We start from the raw sequence: 25,320 nt of genomic DNA, 5'->3' as shown, positions 1-25,320 counted from the left end.
TAGGCATGAACTACTGCTCCTGGCCCCTCATTATTATTGTAATATTTACCTTCATGATGAGTGGGATTGCTTGTTCTATAGTGTTTTTATATTTTTCTGATGTAGATTTCGTCTATACTATTAGATGAGATTCCATGGTCCTTTACAGAATTTTTACTTCTCATTTTAGAAATCTATGAACAATAGAAAGCTACTGCTATTTTCTGAGAAAAGGAGTGAGAGTGGTTTGTCACAGAATTTTATCAAATAAGATAAAAAGCATAAATTAAAGCTGAAAGTTGACTGAGTTTAATTGACGGTCTCTGTATAGCCAGTTTTGTGTTTGGTAGATTCTACATTCTTCCTTTTACTTCGTTTTAGTTTTTTCCCTAATATTCTTTAACAATCAGCACAGCTTATTTTTTTTTTTTTTAACGAATATTTGAAAAATGTTCTTGTGTCTGGTGCTTACTTTTAACTCTGAATTTCTCTGTGAAGGGTCAGTTTAAACTCGATTATGCCAAAGAGCGAGCTCACTTATAAAACTATCCAATCACCAGTCAAGCTGTTTTTCTCCTATCCACTGTTTATCAGATTTATGATCTGGTTCATAATTAGTTTTTTTTAAGCATTTGGACAAGTAGATACTAATATTTATAACTTATATGTTATTCTATTTTGGCAGAAGTGGTGTTGGCTAGTTTTTTCCTTTTTTTTCTTTTTTTTAGAGACAGAGTCTCACTTTGTCACCCTCGGTAGAGTGCTTGTGGCATCACAGCTCACAGCAGCCTCCAGCTCTTGGGCATAGGCAATTCTCTTGCCTCAGCCTCCTGAGTAGCTGGGACTACAGGCTCCGCCACAATACCCGGCTATTTTTTGTTATAGTTTGACCAGGGCCGGGTTTGAACCCGCCACCCTTGGTATATGGGGCTGGTACCCTACTGAGGGCGTGTACCCTACTGAGGGCGTGTGTTTTTCTTAAAGATTCAACAGATACAAAAGACATTTTCTCTTCAGAGAAGGCAGTGTAGTAATTTTTGACTTATCTTTTTTGTTTGTTTGTTTGTTGTTGTTTTTTTAGAGACAGAGTCTCACTTTGTCACCCTGGGTAGAGTGCTGTTGTGTCACAGCTCACAGCAACCTCCAACTCTTGGGCTTGAGCGATTCTCTTGCCTCAGCCTCCCAAGTAGCTGGGACTACAGGTGCCCGCCATAACGCCCGGCTATTTTTTTTGATTGTAGTTGTCATTTGGAGGGCCCGGCCTGAATTCGAACCCGCTAGCTCTGGTGTATGTGGCTGGTGCCCTAGCCACTTGAGCTATAGGCACCAAGCCAATTTTGACATATCTTGTTCAAATATTTCAAAAGCTCGCTCTTACCAGGTAAAGCTGGTGAATGGCATCAAAACCTGGAGCATCATGCTTGCCCACACTTGAACAGTCGTGAGAGCTAGAAATTAGGTCAGGGAAGGTACAGTAAGGTTTGCTGCAGGAGGCATGAGGAGTGGAGAGCACAGTGTGCCTCAGTCCCCTCTCCTCCCCTGCCCCTCCTCTGAACGGACCCTGACCAGGTTAGAGAGGAAGAGGAGGAAGAGAGGGAGCCTGCCTGTGAGATCACAGACTGAAACCTGCAGGGTGCGGGCTGCAGCTCCCTGCGCACTTCTTAGGTCTTTATGCCTATGCCTTGCATTTTTCCACCTTTGTTTAAATATCCAACTTGTCCAACCTGTTTGGGCTGAACAAGCTGGTGCTAGCAAACATCGAAGTGTGCCCACTCACTGTCAGCCTTTTTCTGATCTGTTAAGGAAAGTGATTAGTGGCAACATCTGCCCCCCTCCCCCCACCAAAAAAAGTGAACAAGAAGCATAGAAATCCTAGTGTGTGTGTTGGTGACACTGGATCCCCATCTTACCTTTGGCACGTGTGTGTGCCCATGGTTAGCTTTCCTCAGCTTCTAGGGCTCTGAGGTGCTTAATGGAGAGATCTCCGGCCTTCAGTGGAGAGGGAGTTGTGTTTCCTTAAACCAGAGATGGAGTTGCATAATGGGTTTGTTAGTATGTGGTGTCAGCACTTAATTCTAATTCATCCTGCTTACATAACTCAGCTCGCTCAAGAGGCTGATGTTCCAATTTTATGGGTGGGAAACTGAGGTCTGAGATACTGGGTTCGGCCTGTCTTCTGGGCTCTCTCCTTCCCCTCAGGGACTGTTCGTAGGATGGCATGCTGCTGCACCCTCAGGACATGTCGTTTGATGTTGTGTGTCACCCTGGAAGGCAGAGGCCACCCATGTCCACCCGTTTTATTTTTTTTTTTCTTTTGGCCAGGGCTGGGTTTGAACCCACCACCTCCGGCATATGGGACTGGCGCCCTACTCCTTGAGCCACAGGCGCCACCCCCACCCGTTTTATATAAAAGGTGGCAGCAACCTGCCTCAGTTATACAGAAAGGGCTTTTGCCTACTTGGTTTTGGATTCATTTATATTCATTCTCCCTCTAGCTGTGGTTCCCCATTCCTGCTTAGTTGTTTTTCACTGGCCCCTGGACACTATAACATGGTGTCCCCAAAATGCTGCTAACGTTTCAGTTTCACCAGGCTCTTTTCTTGCACCCACCAGCTGTCCCTCCACATTCCTCTGTGGCATGAGGGAGACCATCTCTGATGGCTCCACCTGATCCCCCTGAGCACTTCTCCTTCCCCTTTGAGAAAAGGCAGGGGAGTCGTATTTTCCTCACACCACCCCCTTATGAAGATAGTCACCTCTTTCTGCAGAAAGAAAACAAATGTGAAGGACTAGCTTCTGCATTCTTGAAGAAACTTAAAGCAAACTCTTCAAGGCTGAAGTGAGAAATGGTCTCCACAACTTCAGTATTTCCATTGTACCAGGAAGCCTGGCTATGGGGGTTGGTGTGTGAGATTCTAGCCATCGCTAGGGGAAGCTATACAGGAGTGTAGCCTGGGAAAGATGAGTCCATTACCACATGGCAGCTGTCCTGAGATGCTTTAAGGGACCGTCAGGTGGGAAGATGGTAACTTTCTACTTTTCTCTGGATTCACCCAGGGAAGGTCCAGTCTCAGCTCTGCATGAATCAGAGTTCTCTTTTGGTGAAAGAGGGGTCAGCTCATCCCACTTCTGAGGTCGTTTGTGTTTTGTTTTGTTTTTTTAAGAAGCTATAATTTTGTGCAAAAATATGTATTAATTAGTATGCATCTTTGTGGGTTTTGTAAACATGTATAAGGGGGCAAATCATATATGGAGAAATAAACAAATGAAAAGTTATTTTGGCAAAACAAGGGCACTTCAAGGAAAAAACAGAATACAAGAGGGTTTAGGGCTCTGATTAAAAGGTGCAGCAGTTGGGACTCGTTGTCTGGAGTGAAGATTTGTAAAAGGTTGACATTGGCTGATGTGGGCTGACTGCCAAGCCCCTAGCCACTGGATCGCAAAGTCAGGAGAGGAGGGAGGAGCTGCAGAATCTGCAGAGGGGGGCCCTCTGTTTCCTAAGTAGACAGTCAACAGCTAGAGGATGCCACTCTCTTCTAAAGGCTGTGGCTTCCGGCGGCAGCATGGGAGGGGGAAGGGGGACTGCCGGTGGCCTTCTCCTGCCTGAGGGGTGACTGGGACTTTGTGGGAAAAATACTCTTCAGGCATCATAATTCTAGCTTGGTCCATCAGTGGGGGAAGTGTTTGTACCCAGATTCCCAAAGAATCTTTACCCAGGACTGAGCTAGAAAGAGAACTGCCCTCTTCAAGCACTGGAGAGGAGCCTGAGATGGGAGAGCAGGAACAGTAGTCTAGCCAGAACTGTGGCCCCGAGTCTGGAGCTGGAGGGAAGCTCAGGCCTGAGGAGCAGTGGAGCTAGAGAACCCCCAAAAGAGGGGGTTTGTCAAAGAGGAACTTGAAGTTAAGTTCCTTAACTTAATGAGATTTAGCTTTATCCTCACACTGGATCCATCAGAGCTGCTCTCAACAGATGAGAGAAATCCTGTATTTTGGGGACATGTTGCCCTAGTACTGCAGGGGAAGAGGGGCTCTGTAGAGGGAATCTGTGCCGTGTAGGGTGTTGTCGTTCTGGACACCTCCCTGAGCTGAGGTAGTAGGAATTAACTTCAGTGTCAGGACAGAGTGCAAAGCGCTCACTTTGTCACTCTGAGGGCTACATGGTACAGTTCAGAGGACATGGGATCTAACTGGCCAGTAGGAGGTGGGTGCAGCACCCAGGGCATTTCACCAAGAGCATCCCGAAAGTCCTGGGAGCCACTTGGCCACCACGTTCCCACAGGGAGCCTGCAGACAGGCTTACCTTCGTGTCAGGGTGACTTCTGGACTTTTCTGAGTGTGCAGCCTCTTGGGTCAGCACAGGTGCTTACGCATCGTCAGACCTTCCTCCACACCCTGGCACAGCTGGTGTGACCTGCCTTCTAGACAAGCATGACTGAACCTGAACAACAGCTGAATTACTAGAAGGTGCCTCTGCTCTTACAAGGTGGGGCCACAGCAGGACCCGCTCACCTGCTGCCTTGCTGCCCCTCCCCCTTCCTCTGTCTTTGCTTTTCCACCCCTTTGCTTGCACAGAACTTGATTGGCATTGCAGGCATCACTCACAGCCCTTTGCTCTAAACCCCCCTCCTGGGCTTTTGTTATGAAAATACGCACAAATCTTTTTGGAGATGTCCTATTCTTTGGCCAGAACTGTAGGTTGTATAGCTGTGGTTCTTCTTAATCTTACTCTTTCCCTCTTTGGTTATCTCAGGGCTTTGTTGGGCAGGGAAAGCTAGCACCAGGTATGGATGGGGATGGGGCTGTGACTAGGCTGCCAGGACCTGCTTGGACGTGTTGGCTTCGGTTTGGCTGGCCCCCAGGCAGTGCCGAGTGCTCTTTGCACTGTCCTGTGTGTACTGACAGTGCGGCCTTCCTTCTAATGTCATCTGCTAAGAAGATCAAATAATTCACCTCCATTAATAAACCTATGAGGAAATTAAGACAGAAAAGTTAGCAAATATTAGACGTGTCTAAATCTCTCCTGAGGTTTAACCTTCACACCTAAATTAGATACAGGAGCGCTTGAAGAATGTCTGAGACCTGCCGTGAGGACAGCTACCACTAGCTGTCTCTTTGTAATCTCTGGTTTGGGTCACATTTAAACTTGTTGAAAGTTTCTCAGAAAGATTTTGCCCCAGGAGAATTTTAAGAATGCTGAATTTCCCAACTTTTTTGTTAGGTATTTATGCCTGGTAAACTGATGGTAGAGAGATTCCTAGTATATTGGAAGGTGAGTCTGGGAGAGGTTTAATGCTTGTATCCAAAAAACGTCAACATCGTAGTCAAATAGTTAACCTGAACTGCAAACAGTACAACGGGCTGGCGAAGCTCACTGTGATCCCTTGGTTCTCACCCTTCCGCAGGCTTCAGTATCACCTGCAGGGCTTGTGGAGTGCAGATTGCTGAGCTCTGAGCTGGAGCCTCCCAGTCTGCAGGTCTGGATGGGGCCTGAGGATTTGCACCTGTAACACACTCCCCTGTGGATGCCCAGGATGCTGGTCCCAGGCCTGTAGTTTGAAAACCAATATTCTAGGGGACTAGCAGTATTATCCCCATTTTACAGATGTGAAACTATAGTTGAGGTCGCCTGTGGAATCTCCATGGTTACTAGGTGGCAGAACCAGGACCTAACATCTAAAATGTGTTACAGTTAGAAAAACCACCTGCAAACTTCATCGCATCCTGTGTTCTTTCTCTACTACACTCTCTTCCCACCCAGATTGCTTCCTTACCCAAATTCCCACTTGCTGCTCAGAGCAAGCCAGCACTTGAATGGCTAAGAGATTTACCCAATTCCCAAATCTAATGACTTACATGCCTAACAGAGGTCGGCAGGAAGTTCCTATATTTGGAACTGGAAAGGAAGACAGTCAGGGTGGTTTGGGGGTGGGGGGGCGTGTTGTAGGGATTGGTCTGTCTCCCAGGAGTCAACGAATTGGCATTTTTCTTGTACAAGGTGTACTGTTTGGTTTAGCTTTGATCTCTTCAGTTTTCTCACAAATAACCCACCCTACTAAAAGGGGCCTTCTCAAAGTTTAGAGAGCAATCGATTACATTTACAGGAGGAAACCATGTAAGTTGAAACTCAGCATCAACCCAAAGACTCGAAGTAAGCTCTTAGTGCTAAAATGTAATCAGATTCAGATTTTTAGATTTCTCCCCCAGTTGGAAAAAAAAAAAAGCATCTATGATACATATGTTTCTTCATCACTCTAAAAGCCCCTCTGGGTGTTACGAATAGGAGAACATTTCTCTTGACTCCAGAAGTTCTGATAAAATTCCTTCCTTACACCACTGTGTGGCAGGATTCCTACTGTTGAAATGTGATGCCTTCAGAGAAAGGTAATAGAATTTTATGCAGATAGGGAAGCATATTTTGATTTTAACATTAACTTCTCTACTGTGAATGTAGGTTTTGTATTGAGTCAATGAGTGCCAATAATTCCAATAAGAAAAATTAACATGTATCCTCAGCAGTCACTGTCAGGGTGTTTTCTGTAAAGCCCCTTCAGTACAGCACTGTTTACTATACAATCTGTTACGGAGTTTGTTCACACTGAAGCCTAATAAGGTAGATTATATAGTGTCTAGGAGCCTGAAGACATATGTTATACTAATAACTGTGCGTGAAGCACCTTCTACATATATCTCCTTTCTTTGTCTATTCAAAAATTCAACAATCAAGTATTTATTTAGTCTTTCATCCAGCCATTTGGCAGATACTTATTACCTCCCTACTGTGGGCCCAGGGGCTGGGGCACAGAACAGGAGAGACTGGGTTCTCTCTGTAATGAAACTTACCTTTGATTGAGGACTGGGGGGCAGATTGGGGAAGCCCAGCAAGTAGATGAGTTAAGTGTTCAGGCAAAGTTGAATTCCTTTGGTATGCTGTTGTGGGAGGCTTGAGAGCATCTGCTTGGGTAGGGCAAGGGGCCTCGGGGAAGGCCTTGCAGGAGGAGTGTGTTGCATGAAACCTGGGTGGCAGGAGCCAGGCATGGGAGGTCTAGGGTGCCGTTTCCCTAGCCAAAGGGGCAGCAGGTGCCGAGGCCCAGAGACAGGGACTATTTGGATGAATTTGAGGGACTCAGAGAGGGATAATCTGTTTGAACCTTGGGATGAAGAAAGGAGGGTGCTCACTAATGAGGTCCAGGAAGTAGCAGGGACCAGATTCAATTCTAAGAGCAAAACCATCTGAGGAATTGAGGCAGGGGAGGAGTATGACTGGGACTTTGTTTTAGAAGCTCACTCTGTTTGCTGTGTAGAGAACGGACAGTAGGAAGGAGGGTGAGAGGGAAAGCAGAGTGGTCAGTTTAAAGTATTAAGACCAGTGTCATCATTGGAGTTTGTACAGTGTATCCACATACATCAATCCTTGTATGTGGATTTTTGCACACTTGTCCAATTACTAGTCCTTACGACAAATTTCTAGAAGTAGAAGCACTGGGGTGTAAGGACATACATATTTAAAATTCTAATCCCTGCAAAACACTAACTGCGGAACCAGCCCAGGCTCCATTTATGCAGCCTCTGGAGGTCGTAGCCCCAGCTGTCCACCCAGTGTTTGTGTGTGGATCCAGCATTTCTTGAGAGACATCTGTAAACTGGTCATATTCTGAGGTTTGTTAGCAGCCCGTGCAATTCGACAGACTTGTCAGTGGGGGCTGGGTGGGCCAAAGGCTGGAGTTAATTTTGGAAAGAGAAGACTTTGGAGAAATGCAGGAGTCCTCTTGCACTATTCGAAGGGCTGCCTCAGGGAGAATGTAGCCCCTGAGGACAGATAGACATTAAAGCAAGGACAGAGTCTCATGGGGAAGACGGTTTTAACGATTAGAACAACTAGTGAAGATGGAGATGTCCTTGTTGCTGGAAATATTCAGGCAGAACTAATTGGTGACCTTCTACTGTTGTGGGCACCTGTAGTCCCAGCTACTTGGGAGGCTGAGGCAAGAGAATCACTTAAGCCCAAGAGTTTGAGGTTGCTGTGAGCTGTGACACCACGGCACTGTACTGAGGGCCACATAGTGAGACTGTCTCAAAAGGATATATCTATGGTTCCTGAGCCAGAGAAGGCCCGTGGCAGTTTTCAGCATCGTATATCCATATGCTCACAGGAGCGAGGGCTCCTGCAATTGGCGGGGGAAAGCATCCTGTGGGAAAGTCATTGGAATTATTGGCCTGAGCAGTCATGCCATGGAGCTGCTCGTGACTCACCAGCCTTTCTGGAACTCTGTCTTGGCCTTCGCATGCTCAGTCGATCTCTGAAAAAGGCATAGCAACAGAGGGAGCAGAGCTTCTTGTCACAAGTCTGACAGGGTATACCATTCATGAAAACTTTACTGTCTTTCCCCATTCCTGAGAACTTGTCAAGTAACTATAAAGAAGATATTCACCAAGAGCTGTGGCCGTAGGCCTATGTCTGGCACAGTCTAACCCCAGTCAGGTGACAGCAATGCTCATGATGATTGTTGGTATCGAAACCAAGCCTTTTTGTTTGTTTGTTTGTTTGTTTGTTTTTTTAAGAGACAGGGTCTTCTCTGTCACCTGGGCTGGAACTCAGTGGTGGGATTATAGCTCACTGCAGACTCCTGGGGTCAAACAATCCTCCTGACTTAGCCTCTTAAGTTCTGGGACTGCAGGCATGTGCCACTACATCCGGCCAATTTTTATGTTGCAAAATAAGGAAATTGAGAACTGTTTGTAATGTCCTTCTTTTCCTGTATATCTTTGGATGTTTCTCTTAGGATGTCTGCTTTAGAATTAAATAAAGGAAAGTCACTTAAATCAGGTCACCCATAAGACCCTTTTTGAAACAGACATGACAAACCTGTAAGACTTTCCTTTTCATATGTGTACCCTGGTCCTGTCAGTGTTGCAACATGTGACTCTCTCATCCCACTGTCCGAGCTACTCTCAATATCCATAAATCTATATATTACTATGAACAGCATGGAAAGGCTTTCTGGGTCTTAAGCACTCAGGACATCTGCCCTGACATCTGCCTATGGTGCAGATTTGACCCCAAAATGCTTCCAAAGGCAGAAGAAAGGGACATGTGCAGCAAGTAGTTGGTGGGAGGTGAATTCTGGGGACAAATACAGAGTTGTTACTTGGTTTATGAGCTAGTGGAACAGTTTAGATATCTAGGAATTCATTATTCTATAGAATTATGTGTCTCAAAATAGTACTTTTTGTCTGAAAAAAGTAGAACAAGTTACCAGAGTGTTTGTTTTCATGTCACTAATGCCAGTTAAGTTTATGAACGTCTTCCAACAAATAGCAAGACATTGAGCAACACTTGGATAGCTCTTGCAAGAGCTTTACAAGAGGTTTAAGGAAATTATAAAGTTTTAAAAAGAATTTACTGTATAGCTTAAACCCTCTATCTCTTAACGAAAGAAAATTTAAGTACCAGTACCTTAAATATAAATAATCTAAAAGAAAGAAGTGAGGTGATTTATTTTTATTTTTATTTTTTGCAGTTTTGGGCCGGGGCTGGGTTTGAACCCGCCACCTCCAGCATATGGGGCCAGCACTCTATTCCTTTGAGACACAGGCACCACCTAAGAAGTGAGATGATTTTTTATGAGATCTGTGTGTGTGTGTTCTTTTCAGACACATGAAGATACACGAGAAGGACCCTAACAGTGCCACAGCTGTGGCTCCACCGTCTCCTCTGAAGCGCAGGCGGCTGTCCTCCAAGAGGAAACTGAGTCACGATGCCGAGGCAGAGAGAGAAGACTCAGCACCAGCTAAAAAGGTCCTCTTGGCTCACAGCACAGACATGCCTCCTCACGGGACTTTTGTCAGAGATGCCTCTAATCTTTATTTTCCCAGCATGGGGACTTGGCAGAGATCCATCCTAAGCTTTTAACCTGTGTTTTCCCACACTATTTTTGTGACTTGTTCTAGAGAAGAGTACCCGTGTGTGTTTCCTCTTTGCAGCTCCCCCACTGAGCCCAGAGGTGAAATGAAGAGCTTTTAGAATTGTCCCATGCTTTTTATATTTTTTCCTAGGTAAAAATGGAAGCTTCATGAGCACTAGGAATTCTTATCCTAGTGCTTAGCAGATACTGGGTGCTCTGTGAGAACCTGTCTAGTGGGGGAGGGATATTGGGATGGATAGATGGATGAGTTGATGGCAGTATTAAGTGCGTATTTGTTCCATGAATAAATGAATGGTCAGTCATATCCTCAATACCCCGGGGTGGGGATTGCAATCCTTTCCTTTAAGTGGAGATCTTTGGATTTAGGTTGCTTCTCTTTTGAAACCAAGCCATGTGGGAGACCTCCTCTGTGACTTCATTTTTTTCTTTTTCCCTAAGATGGTAGAAGACGGGCAGTCAGGTGACTTGGAAAAGAAGGCTGATGAAGTCTTTTCCTGCCCAATATGTTTCAAGGAGTTTGTTTGCAAGTATGGACTGGAGACCCATATAGAGACCCATTCGGATAACCCACTAAGGTAAGAGAAAGTAAGCTCTGGGTCTTTTTCATTCCTTTCTTTCTGGCATTTTACATGTTCTTATTTCCTGTTACTCCACCCTGAGTTCCTGATCGAACTTGTGTATGATGACATCATTAAGGTAGTTGAGAAAGGTGTCAGCATGAGGAAGAGAGTGTGTTGATAGTTATCAGAGGATGGCCACAGCTGGCAGTGTGTTCACTGTGCCTCTTATGCTTCTCATGAGGCCCCTTGAGCATTCGCCATTCTGCCCCCAGGCTCTTATCACACATGCTTTTGGACAACAGACATATTTTCTTTGCAAAGGATGTTATACCCTGTTTCTCCGGAAATAAGACAGTGTCTTATTTTAAGGTGTGCTCCCAAAGATGCGCTAGGTCTTATTTTCAGGGGACGTCTTATCTTTCCTGTAAGTAGGTCTTATTTTCGGGGAAACAGGGTATCCCAAATGATTGTTAGCTGTACATGAGAATGTGGTCTAGATGGGGATAGCCCATGTGTTGCATGCCCCAGCACAGTGCTGGACACACTAGGAACTTTGATCTTGCTTTTTAGAAGTTGGGACTGAACTGAACAAGTAGCACAGAAACTCAAGAAAATATTTGGGGGCAAGAGAAAGTTCTACTCAGTGTAAGACACTCGACCGAAAGTGGAGCCTGTTATATTTCAATAAATTAGTGCTAGATGATTGTTCTGCTGCTCTGCTCCCATTGTAGGATTTCCCCAGTTCCAGCATTTCTGATCCCCAGCCTTATCAGGCAGAAAATATGGGTGGCAATAGGACTTTCCAGCAGAATTCAGGGGGAACCTGTCTTTCTCTACCTTCTCTGATAACTCATCAGGCAAAGCAGTCCTGTATTCTTGATGAGCACGCAGATTTGGAAGTTTTTCCTACAGAATTGCTACTTTAAAAATGTTGGACTACATTGGAAAAAACAAACAGCCACATGGGAGCCTCTGCTGTGTTTGAGAGAAAGTAGCCCATACTGGGCATCACACACAGCTGAAGGTCCATTCAACAACAGAGGTGGGCCTTTGTGTGGTTGCAGCTTTGGGCCTTAGAAGATAGCTTAGAAACGTAGGAATTGGGATACCCGTGTAGGTGAATCCCTGACACACCAACCAGATAATCCTTCTTGAAGACATGTATTTAGCTGTGATTTAGGAGTGAAAGGGTCTGAGCAAGCTAAAGACTTCTCTGTTATGGGGAACAGCCAAATTGTAATTTGAAGCCAGGTCAAATATCATTATTCTTTTTTTTTTTTTGTAGAGACAGAGTCTCACTTTATGGCCCTTGGTAGAGTGCCGTGGCCTCACACAGCTCACAGCAACCTCCAGCTCCTGGTCTTAAGCAATTCTCTTGCCTCAGCCTCCCGAGTAGCTGGGACTACAGGTGCCCACCACAACACCCGGCTATTTTTTTGTTGCAGTTTGGCCGGGGCTGGGTTTGAACCCGCCACCCTCGGCATATGGGGCCGGCGCCCTACTCACTGAGAAATATCATTATTCTTAATCACGTGAGCTTGACAATTTTTCTGTTGGTGGGAGAAAAAGGATTTATGAAGTTCTATAAAATGTCTTTATGGAAGTGCCCACGGTCGGGATGCTGCCAGGCGTGTTGGCGTGGGCTGTTCACCAGGCCCCCACCCCCGTCCTCGCTCTCCTCACACGTGACCTCAGCCAGCTACATCTGCATCTCAGATTCCTCGTCCTGCGCATCTTGTGTTTCTAAAACCTGTCTCTTAGCAATTGTTTTCTTCTGTCTACCAAAAGCAAGCATTTGGCTCTTCCAAATGCTTGGTAGGCCGTCTGGTTCCGTGAGAGTCAGGAACTTGACTTTATGGTTTCATTTATGTCCACAGCATCCCCAGGGAGTAGACTTGTGGTGGGCAGTGAGTACTGAAGAGTTCTGTAGACCCAGGGCCTGAGCAAATAAAAGCAAGGCCCCCAACTGCTGCTACATGTGCCTGCCCCACAGCCAGCTAGTTCTCTCAGACTGGCCTTCTGGACAGGACCTGCTCCAGGGAGGGGCCAGCCTTCTTCCATCCATCAGAGCAGATGGGGGTGGGAATTACACTGGATGCTGACCCTTCAGTTCACAGTTAGGACAGGCATCATTCGGTGGTGTAGATGGGCTGTCCAGCCAGCAGTGGAGGTTTTCCTCATCTTTTCAGTAATGACGCCTTGTGTTTGCTGAGGGTTGGCTGAGGAAGTTTTGTAACCTAATGGAGACTCAGCCATTGCAGGCGGCCTCCTATCTCACTGGCCCCGAAGCAGCTGGCAAGGGGAAGAGGCCCCCGGCATCCTTTGAGGAGGTGAACAGTCCATCCCCTGCCTAGTGGCTCTGTCTATACGTGTAGTACGAGGTGGGGTGAGGCTAGTATCTGGAAACCAAAAGGAGCTGTTTACGGAACATAGTTAATTCCCCTTTTCTCCTCTCTGCTCTCAAGATTCCTATAATAGCCTGCTATCTAGAGGCAGCAGAGGGCCGCCCCAGCCGTGGGGCCTACCCAGGCGAACTGGGACAGTAGCTGGTAGGAGAGAGTGCTTGTTAACCTCGAACTAAAATAGACACCAGCTCCATTTCAAACCCCAAAGGCAGCAGAACCACAGAGGGATGCTACCAGCTTAGAAAGTTTGTAACTCAAAACAGCTGTTGCCTTCCCTCTCTCTCCTGCCCTTGTCCCCTTTCACTTACCAAAGCTGGCAAGGTGCCCACTGTTCCTTAATAAAAAGCATTGGAAATCCAAACCCCTGTAAGTGGTGAGTCTGTTTTCCCCCGCTCCACTGTGTTTCCAATGAACAAAGCGTTGGCACAGAACAAAAGGAAGACACAGAGCTGTTTGTAGAGATGCTAGCTCTTAGGGTCAGGTGTTAGTTGCGCCCTGACACCACCAATAGTAAATCATCCTCTCCATACAGCTGAGAGAGGGGAGAAGGCAGAGAAAGGAGATGGTGTTTGGAATCAGAGGCAAGGGGCTGAGTGTTCAGAGGGTAGGGGGTGCACAGAGGATTGCAGGGCACTGAGCGTCTTGCTGGCTGTCAGAACAGAAATGTGATGGCCGTACTATACCTGTTGTGAGTGAAGTCAACTGGGAGGAGCATCTAGCTCAGCTCCAGCCAATAGAAATAGAATCTAAGCCATGGAGTATCATTGGAAATTCTCTAGTAGCTATGTTTTAAAAAGTAAAAAGAAAAATGAATAATGCTTTATTGATCGCACCAATATAGTCAAAATATAATGTCAGCATATAACCAGTTTAAAAATTGCTAGTGGTATGGTTTACCTTCTCACTTTCATATATTGACTCTGAAATTCAGTGCGTATAGTGCAATTCCAGCCCAGCTCTACACAAACCAGCCACCCGTTCAGGTGCTTAGCAGCCGCGGAGCCAGTTTCAGACAAGATACCTATGATGGGGATGGCATGGATGCTTTGTCTCTGGGCTGGGTCGGGTAGTGGCTGGATGGTCGAGTGTCAGCGCAGCCACTGTGAAACTTGGCCATAGTTGTTATATAATCTTAGATGGCTCCCTGATTAAAGGAGATTGGGTAATAAGTAATGTCAACATACTTCAGTTAAAATATATCCAACAAGTGATGGTGTCCTTCTTGTGTCCCGGGCACTTGTCCAGGCTTGAGGACAGCAGTGGTGTTTGAAACAAGGGCTATAGGTTAATTCAGAGGACTAGTGAATGAGTTTTTAGTTATGAAACAAAGTGCAGGGTCGATTGAGGCTCAAAAGGACCTGCTTGCTCATTGTTCAGGCAGAGGCGTCTGGTTGGTGCAAAGCTTCTCTTTCGGATTTTGTAACAGAGGATATGGTGCTTCCCGGAGCTTCTCCTGGTCAGAGCCCTACTCCGTCTGGTCACATTATTGATCGTGGTCATTTCTGAAGTGATTTTAAAGTTCAAGGCCATGCCCTCCAATCTGTGTCAGGAATTAGCACGTGGGAAGCCAGAGGGAACTCTGGCAAGCACTGCTGGCTCTTTTGAGTGGGGAGGGCCACCCCTCTGCCAATGTGTCTTAGCAGTGTGGCCTTAGCAGAGGGAGATGCTGGAAGCTTCTTTCTTCTGCGTTCTTCACTACTCCCAAGGAATGTTCACCTCCCTTCACTGCACACCCACCACCTGCAGAGAGACCCTAAGACTCATCCATGTGGCATTGGTCCCACCTTTGTTGAATGTCATCCTAAGAACAGGGAAAAATATTAATATGTGTCGTCAGCTTTTATTTAAGAGTCTTGGGGATCTGAGGCTGGCCAGGTGGAAACATTTAAAACATTGCTGTGGGGCAACAGACCGGAGGCCCAGTGGGAGGGAAGGACATCCCACACCCTCCATCTTCCACCCCTGGTAGGTTAAAGGTGCCTTGGTCGAGACTGCCCTGTCCTCACCCAAGACCCAGCGTGGGGACCAGCCTAGCCCTTGTAAAGGCCCTCAGATGCCCTGTGCTGCAATGCTGTGCTGGCATGGTTCAATAGCTGGAGCAGGGCACTGGGCCACAGTGTGCAGATTCCTGGGGTGCTGGGAGAGACGACTGCCTGGCCAGGGCCCTGTCACTGTTGCTCACAGCAACTGGGAGAGATTAGTGCAGCTGTTGGATGTCAGTTCTCTGCCCTGGGATGGGCAGGGGAGGGTGGGCTGAGGGGAGAGGAATGTCTGAGCTGGGTGGGGCTCCTGAGGAGAGGTTGTTTGCACTTACTCCTCCGGCCTCTGGAGACACAGCAGGAAAACCGAAGCATGAAATCCCTTTTAAGAAGGAATGCAAGTCTCTCCATTAAAACACTATAATGAGGAAGGAATTCAGTATCTCAAGGAGGTGGCCAAGTTGAGTTGCAGCTTCTGGGCAGGTATTTCGCAGGTTCTGCTAATGGGGGTTACGGGGAGTGGCAGGGTTAGGAAGTTCTCCCTGCTGAGCTGGTGTCCAGGCACGAGGTTGCAGCCCAGGTCATGTAAGGAGCGGGGACATCGGCCAATAGCTGTCCTCTGAATATGCAGCTTAGAGAGTGAGGGTAACCCAGCCGGCTCCATCCCAGCCCGCCGCCACCAGGCATCTCTCTGACATCCAGCAAGTAGAGATTAGAAGAGGATGGAGGAGTGACCCACAAAGCTCAGACTGTAACCACCACCAAATGAATTGTTTTCTTCTGATACTATTATTTAGGATGTGTGTCTTTTTTAATATTTTAAACCTTCCAGCACTTACTATCATGGTTAGTTGTGTCATCCCACTTTTTCTGTTTTAACTTTTTTTTTTTTTCCTGCTTGTTGTTATTCTTTTGGGTTAAACCCTTTTAATGGAGTTAAATTCCCGGGGCTTGTCCTGAATATAATTTTCTTGACAGAGGACATGAAAGCAATTTATCCTTCACTCGTGATTTTTATTAAAAGCCACTTTTATCTAGTTTTGCTTCAGTAAAGATTAGGAAAGGAAACCAAGTCACTAGTTAAATTTTATTTGAGTCCTACCTCCCAAGCTTTGTAATCCAACTGTGTTGAAAAGTAGATAGAGTAGAACCCTCATAGTTGACCACCTCCCTACAGTGACCACCTCCTTAAACTGACCTCATTTTCATAGGTCAGACATAGACCATGTGTACCTGTCAGTACAGTAGGCCTAGTTCCTCAGGTCGACTGCCTCCATATGTTGACCAGTTTGTTACAGTCCCTTGGCCGCTCAACTTAGAGAGGTTCTACTATATTCAGAAAGTTGGAGGAACTTGATACCTTGAAATAACCACACCATTTTCCTGAATATTTTAGGGGAAACCTGGGATTCTAAAGAAATGAGTTTCCCAATGTTTGAAATTTGCCAATGCAATTTTTAAAAAAATATGTTTAGCATCATAAGAAAAACAAAATTAACCTTTTTTTGCTGAGTAGGGAGCATTCATGTATCTGTCCTTTAGCTGCCAGTGGTTGAATTAATGGAATTATCTATCAGTGAGGCAGCCCCAAGGAAATACCTGAGTGCTTTAGTATCTCTTTGGGCTGTTCTAGTAAGTTTTATTTTTGACTTTGGGATTTTCATCTTGTTCTGGAGAGTTAAGGTCACCAGATGAAAATACTAGTGTAGCAAGCACTGAGGGACCAAATCATAAAGTTGTTTAGCCACAAGGTTAAGAAGGAAAAAAAGGCTTTTCATGTCATTGTTTTCTATTTCTATAAATCACATCACTGATAAACTTGCCTTTGGGCTTGACTTTTAATCTGTACTGTGTATACATGTTTCCTCCCCATGTTAGGTACTTCCCAAAGGTTATTTGATCAACTGTTCCAGTTAGATTTCCAGATTCACACTCTAATGCTAATTAAGACTAATTCTGTTAACAGTCTTAGTTATTCCTGATGAATAACTTAGCCCTACTATGAGCTGTCTAATGCTGGCTTTATTACTCCATATAGAGAATGTCCATAACCGGAATAGCATATTTATCCTCCCACATTTCTACCCCTGCCCAGAATTATGTGGTTTTCTTTATATTTTTATTTTATTTTACTTACATATTTTTGAGACAGAGTCTCACTATGTCCCCCTTGGTAGAGTGCTGTGGTGTTACAGCTCACAGCAACCTCAAACTCTTAGGCTTAAGCGATTCTCTTGCCCCAGCCTCCCAAGTCACTGGGACTACAGATGCCCACCACGGTGCTCAGCTAATTTTTTGTTGCAGTTGTCATTATTGTTTTTTAGCTGGCCCGGGCTGGTTTCAAACCCACCAGCCTTGGCGTATGTGGCTGGCACTGTAACCACTGTGCTACGGGAGCTGAGCCATAGTTTTCTTTTAAAAACATGAACAAAGGAAAGAAAAAGAAAGAAGAATGTCTCCTCTTCTTTCAAGGACATTTGCTGTCTACAGATATCTCAATGCCCTGCCAAATTAGGCATGCTATGGCATAGGTGGTTCTCAATTCAATGACTTTTAAAAATTGTACATTTACTTTTGTTTTTTTAAGACTGAGAATGAATCTGAGCATAAATAAGAATGTAATTTGTTGCATTAAAGTTCTTTGAGAGCTGAAAGGACTAAACAATGAGGGTGTTTCCTTGACCTATGGGAGCTGGGCTTTTAGCCTCCCTCATCTTGCTGTCCCCTCTCTCTTTGGGGACATGAGGCATGTGGTCATGTAGTGGCTGGCGAGGTTGAGTCCCTGTGACTGCAGGCCAGAGTGGAGTTCAGCTCTTGTGGGAGTCAGCTGTCTCTGACCACAGTAGCATGGTGCGCCTTCCAGCCTGGCAAAAGTTAGAGCCAGTGTGCTGTGGGGTTTAGCTTGTTTGTTTGATTTTTGAAGGAGAAAAGAAGAAGAACTTTGGATATAAGCGTTTGGAACTAATTCTTGCTGTGATGGCGCCTGCCTGAACCAGTGACAACTGACCAAAGGCACTTCTCTTAGCACGTGTTGAAGACTATCTGATCGTGGTCTCCCAGCCCCCAGTGCTGGCAGACCTCTTGCTGCCATCTGTGCCTTGACATTCCTGTGGCCACGTGGAAACTTGGCTCACCTCATGCTGCTGGGAGGTGTTTCTCTCCCCTGGGACCCCAGTCACTCCTCTCTGTGCTTCACACCTACCCAGGACCCTCAGTGACACTACAAGTGGTGCTAAGGGAGGCAGGGACAGGGGAGATAAGCTGCAGGCAGCTGCTTCCCCTCTGCTGTGAAGGAGCTGGGCTCTGCAGCACACCCAGCGCCACGACCCTCCCCTGCCACCCACCCCCCAAAGCTGCTGGAGCCCCTGCTCCTTATAAAGATCTGCTTGGGGGAGCAGCCCTGCAGGAGGCAGGACCCTTCTCAGCTCAGGAGTGGGATGTCATTTATAGGGGTGGGGAGTAGTCAGAGCTACTCCAGCATTCTAAATTAAACTTCTATCCTCTTAGAGAAGCATTGGCTATAATGCACTAGAATTTAGGTGTTACCTGGGTGAAATCAGTTCTAGTGTACCATCTTTTGATGCAAATGCTTGTTTCTGTGAGTAGTGGTTTGGAGTTCATATATTCTGAGCAGCTTCTATTAGCTCAGGTTGGGCTGAATGTTCATCTTGTGTTCCATATATAATCTCACTACAAACTGTCCTTTGGAGGTTTTTCCATGATGAATCCCCCCCATACACAGAGTGACCTATTTCTGTATGTGATTTTAAAAGAAAAAGTTTTGTTTTTAAGAAGGTCAGGGGGCTTCTTTATGCCCTACTGATATCCTCTCCCCTAAATACCTTTACTTTACTGACAATGAAGTTAGTTTCCATTTGGAAAAGTTACCCTCAGTTTCTCTTGCCAGAAAATCAAAAGGCAGCCAGTCAGATTTGTAAAATTTCCCTCTGGCACCTTGTCAAGATCTCTTGCAAAATGAAATTTGTCCTACAGCTCTCCCCTCTCCTGTGACGCTGAGCGCAGTTCTACCCCATTTAAATATTTTGCAATCATGTTCTTGATGAGTTCCTGGCAGGATTGAACTATCCCACAAACCAGAGGTGAAGAGACAGTTATGGGGACCACTGGCGAATGTAGGGGTCTTATTGAACATGGACAAATCCAAGTGGGGTTTGCAAACACCCCAGTGCCTCCCGCTTGCTCTGCTCCCAGCGGCTTGGTCCACAAGTTTATAATGCGCTCCTGGTCCTTGGAGAGATGCTTAGAAACAAAGTTGCAAAGCGTTCTCCCCTGGCCTTGGAAGGGCTGGTTGAACCCAGCGTCTCCCCGTGATAAAGAATGATCCAAATGTTTCTGGGCGATGGTTTTCTACACTGGTTTTATTTAAGGTCTATCAACAGGTGCCGAATGTGAGGTAGGGAGGGAGGAAAGTGTTTTTCTGTGCGTCTTCCTTTCTTTCTTTCAACTAAGCTCACAAGGTGCTTGTGTCTTCCTTTCTTTTAACTAAGCTCACAAGGTGCTTCTGGTTTCAGAGAAGGATTTTTTTTTTTCTTTGCAACTTTGGAGCCACTTAGTTGTGAAATGATGTTCCATATCTTTTTAGAAATTGGAATGCCTCGGTTGAAATCCCATGAAAAGAGGTGTGAAGCTCTCACATGTCCAGGCTGAGACAGTATGCCCTTTTCTCTGGAAGGCGGGTGCAAAAGCAGGTGGGACAGTACAGAGGGCTGGCCAGAAAGCACAGTCATTTCTCCCTGTGTATCTCGAGATTAAACAAAAGAGTGAGACAGAGTCTCACTACGTCACCCTGGGATGACTGTGGCATTAGAGTTCACAGCAACCTCAAACTCTCGGCCTCAGTGATCCTCTTGCCTCCCAAGTAGCCGGGACTACAGGCGCCCGGCTATTTTTAGAGACGGGGTCTCACTCTTGCAAGAGTGAAGTTCTTGAGAGTAAGAAGACAGAACACATCCATTTGAAATTAAAACTCAATTTTCTTACGTTTTTGTGGTTGATAAAATGTTGTAGGAAATGGGCTTTTCCTCGTTTCTTTTTTGTCCTAGCAGGATAAAATAATGATTAAATTTGAAAAGTACCTTGCAGTCTTTAAAGCATTTTATCTGTTATTCACCTTGACAGAAGAGACCCCCCTGTTACAGATGAGAAGGGAAACAGGCTTGAAACGGAGGGGAAAGAGATTATACAGATGAGCACAGTATCTGCAGTTTCTATTCTCTGGGAACTCTGATAGGGTTCTAGCTTAAGATGTTTCTAGAGTCTATATTTTTGTACTTAATTCTCATTCTAGTTTGTTTTCTGAACTTGTCTAACTATAAGAGTCAAGCGATGTGCTTGTTTATATGCAGATCCTTACACATCCTCTAGCTAGTCCAATTTCAGCAGGTCTGGAGTGGGATCCAGGAATCTGCCTTTTTAACAGGGTCAGGAGGGGTTCTTATCTCAGGCAGGTTTGGAAAATTTCACGTAGCCAGCAACTAAAATGCAGATGGAAGTAAGTTGTCCAAGGTCACACCCTGGTGGCTGTGGTCCCCGAGCACATCCCCCTGCCCGTCACTGTGCTCCAGCTGCCTCCCACAGGGACAGAGAGCTGTGGCCGATACTGGGTAGTTCTGCCATGTGCTGACTGGGCATATGCTATGTATAAAACTACATACCGCTACGTATGAAACTTTGTCCAGAAACAGGAGGGATTAGAGGGTGAGTGAAAGAATAGAGGAAGAGATAGACACAGTGATAAGGGACGAAAACACAATGTTATTAAAAATTCATCACTGCCATGGAAGCATAGTGCGTAAATCTAATTGCTATAATAACAGGCATTCTCCAATTCTTTATAAAACCTACTTGTTGATGTCCTGCTAAATATTCAATATTAAATTTGTAATATTCAAATCATGTTTGACTTCTGCAATTACAAGAGGTGCTCAACATGACTTGTATTCTTCTGTTATTACATATTGAGTATTACAACTTTAATACGGTTATGTATTTCTTTCTTAAAATGTAGGCACCCTCTATATACATGTAAATGTGTGTATAAATACATATGCATATATACTTGATGTATACACATTTCTCAGTTAAGGAGCAAATAGATATAGGCCATATGCTCAAAAATTATTTTACTGGTAAGATGTGGTGCGCAGCTCATAAAGTTTGCAGCTTATTTCTCGGGCTTACCTGCTTACCTTTTCCAGTTTACTTGCATGCTACCAAGAGTCAGCATTATTTCGTCCCAACCTGTTTGTGTTAGCAATACTTGTAATCATTTACTATAATTTAATTAAATTTTATATGAGCCAGTGAAATATTGTTAAAGAAAAAAAAGAATAGTATCTGTGGAAGGTTAAGTTGGAAAGTGGAAAGCCTAGTTTGCGGTGCAGATTGGAATTTTTTTTTTTATTGCTATCACATTGAAGGTAGCCAAGCTACATGTGCACAGTTGAGAGAAATAATCCTAAAAGTCTATGATTCTGCTTTAGTTTAGTTTGCAAAAATCTACGTTCTTGCTCCACTTTAAAGACTGAGAATCAAAGATATTGTATTACGAGTATAATTCATGCAATAATAATGACATGGAACTTTAGTTAGTGGAACAAGACTCAAGCATGAGATCTTGGCCCACCGTAGAAAGTTCGGTGAACCTATACAGTTGGTTCTTTTTACTTGTGTTAGTTAGATTCTATAAAGTGACTGCAAAGAGAGCAGTAGACTGCTCCTAGGGTTAAGTTCCTGAGTGCCTCTAGTCACATTTTTGTCAATTGATGAATAGGTAACCCTTTTTTATAAGTGTTCCTGTTTAAAGGTACCTTATTTAATACATAGGGTTGATTCATTAATGTTGAACTGAGAGGCCAACAGCACCATCACTTGTGCCTGAATGGAGTTACCTAATGCACATGCTTCCTTCACAAGGCACACCACACAGCTTTCTTTTCCTTAGGGACACTAGACAGCACTTGAGCACTATGCCTGGGGTCATTTTAAACATTGAAATCACCATCAAAAAAGCACAAAACTGCAAAGATCATGGCACAAAATAGACAGCAAAAGGACATTTATTTACAGTAGGAGAGCTGAAACGAAGGTAAAGGATAGTCTCTTCCAACTTCAGGTAGAAACAGGTGTGTCAGGCAACTCAAAGTTTTCATTACAATGCACGTGTCAGTGGAGGACCCAAAAGCACCACAAGTTTTGATTTTGGATTTACAAATAAATTTTACCAAGTAGGCAAATTTGTAAATAGAGAATCCACAATAATGAAGATCATTATGATATTATTCATTTACATTCTATGCATAATAGTATGTTTTAGACATATCATTGTGTATGTGTGTTTGGTTTAATACAATATTTAAGGCATGTATGACTTACTTTAGTATAATATTTAAGGTATGTATGACTTAATTCATGACTTACTTCAAAAGCGCTCCTTTTACCTTGCTTTGATTAGCAAGCCCTTCTCTGCAGGTGGAAATCAGGAGAGGTGTGCTAAGGATATATGTCCCACTTTCAGGTATGATTGAATGACCACAAACGCTTTCGTTCTTATGAACATTTTTTATCTTAGTCGATTGTTTGGATGAAATGAATGTAGGTGTGTATTGCAGTGTCACAACATCCAGGACAGTGCCCGGCACTAATAAAAATCAGTTTAAAATATACTACCCAATACTATTCAGCCATTTAAAAAAATGGAGACTTTAAATCCTTTGTGTTAACCTGGATGGACATGGAAGACATTATTCTTAGTAAAGCATCACAAGAATGGAGAAGCATGAATCCTATGTACTCAATTTTGATATGAGGACAATTAATGACAATTAAGGTTATGGGGGGGGAAGCAGAAAGAGGGGAGGAGGGTGGGGCCTTGGTGTGTGTCACACTTTATGGGGACAAGACATGATTGCGAGAGGGACTTTACCTAACAATTGCAATCAGTGTAACCTGGCTTATTGTACCCTCAATGAATCCCCAACAATAAAAAAAATATATATGTATATACTACCCAAAATATGTGTATGTGGTAAGTGCTGATTATTACAAGAAGATTGAAATATCGTAGACATCATGGGGGGGAAACACCTGCAGGATCCTGGGGGGTGACAGGTCTTGCTGCCTTTATTCTTGGCTTGAGTCTTTCTTCCTTCCTCCTGTTTTTCACTTCTCAGGGAAGGCACAGACTGACTTCGGGGCCCCACAGGTCTGGTTCATAAAGTACTGAACCAGATGGTGCCATAGGCATGAGTGCCCAGCCCGTCCTGAGCATAAATTTCATATTTGTAGAGTCTTCCAGAGGCTCTAGTCCTATGGTGGGCATGCTAGAAGAAACTTGATCTTGCTAAAGAAAAGGGCGCCTTTAAGTTATAATACATGTGTTACAAGAGCCCTCCATGTTGGAGCTTATCATCTTATAATTTGACACCCCCCTCCCCCAATTATGCCTGCTGTAGGTAGTGGTCTGGACATTGTTGAAACTTGGGGAAAGAGGCAAAAAGTCAGCCCACTCCTGTTAGCCAGTTGTTATGCATTACATTTATTTCGTTTAGACATAGTAGGGAGCACTTCAAACATACACTCATGTAGAGAGAACAGTATGAGCCCCCATGCTCCCTCATTCAGTTTCGGAAGTTATCAGCTCACAGCCAAGTTCATTTGATTTTTTTTTTCCCAACCCAGATAATTCCAGAACAAATCCCAGGTACTCCATATTTCATTTATAAATATTTCATTACATATATATAAAAGAAAAAAAATTTTTAAAACAGCCAAAATACTATTATCATAACTAAAAAAATTCATAGTAATTTCTTAAGATTGTCAAATATCTAGTCAGAATTAAATTTTCCCAATTCAGACATTTCTGTCAGCTTTTAGCCCAGTTCAGAGCTTTTAGCTGACCAGCGGCAAGGCAAGCATATGAAGTGTGCAGTTGAGTGGAAGCCTAGGAGGCTTGAGGTTAGGGTGGTGGAAGAGAGGGAGCCCCATTTCCAGTGCAAGGGGGCAGGATGGAGGCTCTCAGCGGCCACCAAAGATTATTATCCCCTCTGTGTGTGCAGCTCAGAACCTTGAATATGTTTCAGCTGGAAAAACAACCTTGTACAGAGTAGTTGTGTCTATTCTGCTTTCTTGTTGAATCTGTCTCATAGCCTATGACTTAGACCTCTGGAAACTTGGGTATCTGGGCCTATAACATGAAGACTTTCAACCTCTAAAAGTATTCTGGGTTGTCTGAATTAATTCTTTCCCTGGATACTTGACCACACTGCTGAGCTCAGCAGAATTCCCTCAAAAGAGGCATTGTGGTTATGGGAACTCAGTATTCTAAATGCAGTTGACTGACAACAGGCATCTTGCTGGGGAGAGGCTGCCACGTTCACAGAGGAGCCAGGGGAGGTGCCGCACCCACTACAGCGTGATAAGGCAACAGGCTGCACATACCTGGCACTTCTTTCTTTTAGCACTTCATGGAAGTGAGCTCAGCTGCTTCTTGGGTGATTTTGTTATCTCTTTAATTTCAGAGAAGAATTTCAAAGCAAAAAAAAGTTTCCATTGAGTTGTATGTGGTGTAAATGTGACCGAGTTGCCTCACTCCTCTGTAAGACAAGGATAACAGAACCTATCATAGAGGTTTTGTGAGGTTCAAATACATTTGTATGTGTCAATATATGGAATGATGCTTGGCACACAGCACTGTCTAACAGAACTTTCTGCAGTGGTGGAAATGTGCTACATCAGTACTGCCCAATACATTTGAGCTCTTAAAACAGGCCAGTGTGACTGAGGAAATTGTAACAGCTACATGTGGCTTTAGTGGCCACTGTATTCACTGCAAGTCTAAGGGATTATGTTAATGTCATAATTATTGTATCATTTTTAACATAGTTCTCAGTGAAGACCTAGAATTCAAAAAGCAAAGACAGTATTATAAAGTGGTGTTTGCTAAGCATCTGTGTGGCCCAGAACATTTAGGATACCAAAGATTGTCTTTAAAGTGAAGGGTCATGATTTTGATATAAGCCTCTTTCTCAAGTTTGAACAATGTCCAGACCACTATCACGATGTTCAGGTAGGCTGCATTTGTGGGAATCTGTCCAGGAAAAAGAGACAGTTTTTTGATTGAGTGATTAGCAGGAACTTGGGCTCACATTTTGCCTTTACTTCTTACTGGGTATGTGACTTAACACTTCTTTTTTTTTTTTTTTTGAGACAGAGTCTCAAGCTGTCACCATGGGTACAGTGCCATGGCATCACAGCTCACAGCAACCTCAAACTCTCGGGTTTAAGTGATTCTCTTGCCTCAGCCTCCCAAGTAGCTGGAACTATAGGCACCTGCCACAATGACCAGCTATTTTTTTGTTGCAGTTGCCATTGTTGTTTGGCAGGCCGGGGCTGGATTCGAACTCACCAGCTCTGGTGTATGTGGCTGGTGCCCTAGCCGCTTGAGCTACAG

At 44.6% G+C, this 25,320-nt stretch overlaps 1 protein-coding gene across 8 annotated transcripts in view; it reads left to right on the top strand.

Moving 5' to 3' along the window:
* The window catches only part of RREB1 (ras responsive element binding protein 1), a 213,912-nt gene that overhangs the window by 163,424 nt on the left and 25,168 nt on the right, over positions 1-25,320 (top strand). For all 8 annotated transcript variants that reach the window (XM_053601279.1, XM_053601278.1, XM_053601280.1 and 5 more), the window contains exons 7-8: positions 9,631-9,775; positions 10,341-10,477. In XM_053601279.1, coding sequence (XP_053457254.1) covers positions 9,631-9,775; positions 10,341-10,477 — 282 coding nt within the window. The remainder of the gene's footprint in view (positions 1-9,630; positions 9,776-10,340; positions 10,478-25,320) is intronic.

The sequence above is a fragment of the Nycticebus coucang genome, chromosome 9 (genome assembly GCF_027406575.1).
Source record: "Nycticebus coucang isolate mNycCou1 chromosome 9, mNycCou1.pri, whole genome shotgun sequence".
NCBI lineage: Eukaryota > Metazoa > Chordata > Mammalia > Primates > Lorisidae > Nycticebus > Nycticebus coucang.
This window is presented reverse-complemented; position numbering and strand designations above follow the sequence as displayed.